The sequence below is a fragment of the Suncus etruscus genome, chromosome 8, assembly GCF_024139225.1.
Source record: "Suncus etruscus isolate mSunEtr1 chromosome 8, mSunEtr1.pri.cur, whole genome shotgun sequence".
Lineage (NCBI taxonomy): Eukaryota > Metazoa > Chordata > Mammalia > Eulipotyphla > Soricidae > Suncus > Suncus etruscus.
Window position 1 is genome coordinate 33530042 of NC_064855.1, and position 6000 is coordinate 33536041.

General features: G+C 54.2%; 2 protein-coding genes across 2 annotated transcripts in view; one reads left to right on the plus strand and one right to left on the minus strand.

Annotated features, from left to right (window-relative positions):
* CANX (calnexin) overlaps positions 1-5402 on the minus strand; it is a 41091-nt gene extending 35689 nt beyond the window's left edge. The window contains exon 1 of the mRNA XM_049778234.1: positions 5272-5402. The gene's annotated coding sequence lies outside the window, so the exon portion shown is untranslated. The remainder of the gene's footprint in view (positions 1-5271) is intronic.
* Positions 4766-5442, plus strand: CBY3 (chibby family member 3). The gene is made up of 2 exons (XM_049778437.1): positions 4766-4794; positions 4860-5442. The coding sequence occupies exons 1-2, from the start codon at positions 4766-4768 to the stop codon at positions 5440-5442; spliced, it is 612 nt and encodes a 203-aa protein (XP_049634394.1).
* The last annotated feature ends 558 nt before the right edge of the window (positions 5443-6000 follow it).

Genomic DNA, 6000 nt, shown 5'->3' on the forward strand with positions numbered 1-6000 from the left:
ATTTCTGAGCATAGAGCCAGGAGTAACCCCTGAGCACTGCTGGGTGTGACCCAAAGACAAAAAAATAAATAAATAAATGGGGGGTCGGAAAGAGATAGCATGGAAGTAGGGCATTTGCCTTGCATGCAGGACGGTGGTTCGAATCCCAGCATCCTATATGGTCCCCCGAGCCCTCCAGGAGTGATTTCTGAGTGTAGAGCCAGAAGTAACCCCTGAGCACTGCCAGGTGTGACCCAAAAACAAAACAAGCAAACAAACAAAAAAAATAAAATAAAATAAAAAGAACATCAGAGATTCTCATGGTCTAACGAAGAGGCTGGCAGTTCTTCAGGTATAATTAGGAAGAGACAATTTCACTTCCACCAGCTTCAATATTGTATTTTCTGCTTATAAAAACAGCCAGGGACAGGGGAAAAGCACTGGCAATACACACAGCCAACCTGGGGTTGACCCCAGCACCCCAGAGTCCCCATGAATCTTCCCAGGAGCGCTTCCTTTTTCTTTCTTCTTTTTTTTCTTTTTGGTTTTTGAGCCACACTCGGTGGTGCTCAACGGTTACTCCTGGTTCTGCACTCAGAAACTGCTTCTGGAGGGCCAGAGAGATAGCAGAGTGGTAGGGTGCCTGCCTTGCACATAGGTGGATGGTGGTTCGAATCCCAGCATCCCCATATGGTCCCCCGTGCCTGCCAGGAGTGATTTCTGAGTGCAGAGCCAGAATTAACCCGAGTGCTGCCGGGTGTGAACCAAAAACAAAACAAAAAAAAGAAAGAAATTGCTCCTGGCAGACTCTGGACCATTTGGGATGCTGAGAATCGAACCTGGGTTTGTCCAGAGTTGGCTGTGAGCAAGGCAAATGCCCTACCACAGCTGTGCTATTGCTCCCGCTCCACCCAGGAGTGTTTTCTGAATTCAAAACGAGAGGGACTCAGATTTGTGCTGGCTGAATCTTAGAGCAAATCCCTGGGGTGTACTATTTGTAAGAGGTGCTCTTGGGCCACATCATGCAGTGCCTCAGGAGTGACCTCTGGTGGTGCTGGAGGCTATTGCTGGTTCTGTATTAAGGACCTGCTAGTGGCTATTCCTGGCACTGTACTCAGGAGCCTAATGGTACATGGGTCTCCTTTATTACTTGGCCAGCAGCATAGCAGCCCTGTGCCTGGGCCTGCCCAGGTGCAGGCATTGTGATTCACATAGCTAAGGGTCAGTAGTGGAGAGGGTTGGAGATGGGGCCAGATTTAAGGCAGCCGCTGAGCATCTCCATCAGGTAGGGGAGGCTGTGGATGATTGGGAGCAGGGATTCAGGAAGGAGGCAGACCAGCTAGGTTGAGGTTCAGGGGATACTTCCCCAGAATGTTACAGGGACCAGAGTTAATGTGAGGACCAATCAAGCTCAGCACATCCATGTGTGGGGGAACAGGACATGGGCTGGAGGGACAAGATCTTTCCTCTTTCTACCCCTCCACATAGCAAAAAGAGTTAGAAGAAAACAGTCTCTGTGGCCAGAGATAGAATATGGGAAATCAGGCTTGCCTAGCATGCAGCCATGGTGGCCTAAGCCCTGGTTTGATTACCAGCAGTCCAGAATGATCCCCTGAGAATCTCCAGGATTCACTCCAGAATAGTTAGGAATAGATCCTGAGCATCCTGGATGTGGCAACACCCCCCCAAAGAAAAAACAAAAATGCATTTAAAAAGAAATGAGGCTGAGGCTGGAGTGGTGGGTGGAGCGGTAAGGCATCTGCCTTGCCAGCACTAGCCTAGGACGGACCGCAATTCTATACCCCAGTGTCCCATATGGTCCCCTTTCCCAAGCCAGGAGACACCGAGAGTGGCCCAAGAAAAAAAGAAAAAAAAAAAATATGAGGATGATAGAAAAGACAGCATAGAGGGTAGGTTATTTGCCTTGCACGTGGCAGACTGGGGTTTGATTCCTGGCATCCCTGTTTTGTATGTAGCCAACCTGGGTTCAACTACAGCATCCACTTGGTCCTGATCCATTAGGAGTGATTACTAAGCACAGAGCCAAAAGCACCACCTGGAGTAGACTCTGAGAGAGTGGAGGGGGGAAGAGGGAGAGAAAAAAGTTGGGGGGGGGAGGGAGAGAGAAAACAAACGGGGAAAGGCACTTGCTTGCATGTGGCTGTTGGGACCATGACCCTGGTTCCAGCCGGACACCACATAGGAGCCCCCAAGCAACTGAAGGGCACAGTCCTGATAGAATCAGAAATAGTCTCTGACCCTTGAGGGTATGGCCCCAAAAGAAATTAAATGAAAAATTCAAGTAAAATCTCTCTTGGTGGCACCACAGTTTTCAGTTTAGGGTTTGGGGTGTCTGTTACCAGGAGACTGAAACCAGGTTTTATAGTATGGTATATGTTCCCAAGCTACCACAGAAAACTGAAGTCCCGGGGACCTGAGTAGTGTCACAGGTGGTAGGGTGTTTGCCTTGCATGCGATGCAGCTAACCAGATGGATCGTGGTTTGATCCCCCCGGAGTCCCATATGGTCCCCCAAGCCAGGAGCGATTTCTGAGCACAGAGTCAGGAGTAACCCCTGAGTGTCACCAGGTATGGCCCATAAACCAAAAAAAAAAAAGTCTCCATGCAACTGGGGTCTTCTTGACAGTGGGCCAGACTGAACTGGCTCCCTGCCCAGACCAGAAGCCTGACTGACACAAAGGACACTGCCAGGGTCAAGGAGAAGGCTCAAAGGGCTGGATGGCAGGTTTGCAGCTAGAGGTTTTGGATATATGTCAGTGATGGTCTCCTGAGCACATTCGGGACAGAATTTGATTCTAAAGACCTAGGACCTGGGTTCCAATAGCTTTCTTCCCTTTTTTAATTTTTATTTATTTTTTGGTTTGGGGCACACCCAGCAGCACTCAGAGGTTACTCTTGGCTCAGCGCTCAGAAATCACCCCCGGCAGGCTTGGGTGACCGACCATAAGAGATGCCGGGGACCAAAACCAGACTGGCCACGTGCAAGGCAAATGCTCTGCCCACTGTACATCGCTCCAGCCCTTTGTTCTCTATTTTTTTTTTTACTTATTTTTTCTTGGTTTTTGGGCCACACCTGGTGACACTCGGGGGTTACTCCTGGTTATGCGCTCAGAAATTACTCCTGGCTTGGGGGACCATATGGGACGCCTGGTGATCGAACCGCAGTCCATCCTAGGCTAGCACGGGAAAGGCAGATGACTTACCACTTGCGCCACTGCTCAGGCCCCGTAATCTTTTTTTTTGGTCTACACCCAGTGGTACTCAGGGCTTAATTCTGGCTCTATATTCAGGAATCATGGAATCATTCCTGTTGGATGGGAGTGATAACACAATGGTTAAGGTGCTTGCTTTGCATGTGACCAACCTGGGTTCAATCCTTGTACATTATAAGGTTCCCTGAGCCCAACCAGGAACGATCCTTGAGCACTGAGCTGGAAATAACTGCTGATGTACCCAAAAAACAAATTAAAAAAAGTAATCACTCCTTGAGGTGTAGGGGACCAAATGGACTGCCTGGCTCGAATCCTGATTGGCAGCTTGCACAGCAAATGCTCTACCCACTGTACTTTCACTCGACCCCAGCAGCTTTTTTAATCAGATGGAAAATTCAAGCCTTAAACTGCTCCAAACTTTGGCCTCAGTTCCTATCCCCAACAACCTCGGCAAATTCGGTCTTTCTAGGATTTGCTTTAGGACCCGCTGTGCCCAAAGTGAACAATGAACCAAGAGTCACATCTCAATTCTCATTGTTCAACTATTACTTCCCCCCTGTTTTTTCCATATACCCAGCAGTACTTGGGGCTAACAATTCTGCAATGGGGATTGATGCAGGTGCCAGGGAATCACACCCAAGAAGGAGACATGCTAGAGCTAGACAAACTCCTCCTCCCTATCTACTCTCTCCAGAGCTCCTGGTTTTGTTTTCTTTCTGGTTTTTGGGGCCACACTTGGCAGCACTCAGAACTCGCTTCTGGCAGGCTCAGGGGACTATATGGGATGCCGGGATTCGAAAATGGATGCGTCCTGGGTGGGCTGCGTGCGAGGCAAACGCCTTACAGCTGTGCTTTCACTCAGGCCCCTGCACAGGTTTTCAGTGTATCCCTTGCTCTCACATTCCTCCTCCTTCGCGGTGTGTGTGTGTGTGTGTGTGTGTGTGTGTGTGTGTGTGTGTGTGTGTGTGTGTGTGTGTGTGTGTGTGTGTGAGATCCCTTGCTCTCACATTCCTCCTCCTTCGGGTGTGTGTGTGTACAGTGATTTCGGCGTGGGTGTGTGTATGTGTACAGTGATTTCGGGTGTGTGTATAGAGATCGCTCAGGTCTCTGCGCAGCTTTGTGTGTGTGTGTGTGTGTGTGTGTGTGTGTGTGTGTGTACAGTGATTCCAGAAAACCAGGTCTGTGTTTGTGTGTGTGCAGCTTTTCGGGGGTGTGTGTATCTCTTGGTCTCACATTCCTCCTCCCCTTGGGGGTGTGTGTGTGTGTGTGTGTGTGTGTGTGTGTGTGCAGCTTTTCGGGGGGGGGGGTGTATCTCTTGGTCTCACATTCCTCCTCCCCTTGGGTGTGTGTGTGTGTGTGTGTGTGTGTGTGTGTGTGCAGCTTTTCGGGGGGGGGGGGTGTATCTCTTGCTCTCACATTCCTCTCCTCCCGTGTTGGCCCAGGAACTCCTGCCCGCAGCAAGCAACTAACTAACTGGTCCTCCAGGGTCTGATTTAGCTCAGCTCGCAGGGCCGGGCCGCCTTCCCGGGCAGAGGTGGGTGGAGATGGGACGAGATGGGACGGGACGGGTCGGGTCGGGTCAGGTCAGTGGGACGGGGCAGGGGACGGGGCAGGGGCCGGGCGGTCGGCATCTGCCTTCTCCCCACAGGGCCCCGGGCTGGAGCTCCACTTGGCCACTCGCCGACCGCAGGCGCCCGAAGCGAGGCGCGGCCCCGGCGCCAGCCACGGCGCAGGCCCTGCAGGCCCACGGCAGCAGCGCCTCGCTGCACGCCCGCCGCCTGTGGGCGCAGCTGCGGCAGCTGTGGGCCGAGCACGTGTCGCGGCGCTTCTCCCCGCGGCGGCCCCCGCTGCGCCGCCTGGGCTCCACGCCCACCTTCTACCTGCTCGACCCGCGCACGCGCCAGGCCGAGCTCGGCCTGGGCTACGGGGCGCCGCGGGCGCGCCTGGGCGACCGGGCCTTCGTGTTCCGCGACGGCCGCTGGTGCGCCGAGGGCCCCGAGGGCCGCAGGTCGCCGCGCCGACGGGCGCAGGCCCAGCAGCTGCTGGACGAGAACAACTACCTGAAGCTGCACCAGGAGCTGCTCATGGACATGCTCACCGAGACCACGGCGCGCCTGCACCTACTGCAGCGGGAGGCCGAGCCGGAGGCGGCGCGCGCGCGCCCGCGGCCACTGCACAGGCGCGAGAGCGCGGGGCGGGGCGGCGGCGGCGGCGGGCTCGCGTCGCGATGACGCAATAAAGACCGCGCGACGCAGGCGCGCTCCCTTCCTCCTGGGCGGATGCCCCTAGCCCGCGATTGCGGCCGGTGGGCGGGGCCGGAAGTCGTTGCGGGTTGGGGCGGGAGAGAGGGGGGGGTGGAGAGGGCCTCGTAGCATCCGGGCTCTCTAGCCTGATGGCGACACTCTGGCTGGGTGTGTGGGCGGGAAGTGTGGGCTGCACGGGGATGGAGAGGAAGTAAGCTTGGCTTGCTCTGGGCCAACATTGCTTCTGTCCCCCCCAGCATTTCGTGCGGTCAGATGAAGCCTAAGGTGATCCTTGAGTTCAGAGCCAGGAGTTAGCCCTGAGCAGCACTGGGTGTGCCCCCCCCAAACCAAGGCTTTTGTCCTTGCCTACTTCCTAGTCCAAGTTCAGTCCCCAGCACTAAACTCGTCCAGGAATGATCCCTGAGTGAGCACAGAACCTGGAGTAATAACTATCCGACCAAAGCCAGGAGTAAACGGAGGAATCCCCAGAGTGATCTATGAACTCCTAGGGACCAGGCCAATAGCACAACTGGTAGGGTGTTTGCC

Bases quoted from the DNA above. Each gene is read 5' to 3' on its own strand.
- CBY3 (XM_049778437.1), top strand. From the start codon at position 4,766: ATGGGACGGGACGGGTCGGGTCGGGTCAG. The intron at 4,795-4,859 runs GTCAGTGGGACG...TTCTCCCCACAG, and splicing joins GACGGGTCGGGTCGGGTCAG to GGCCCCGGGCTGGAGCTCCA.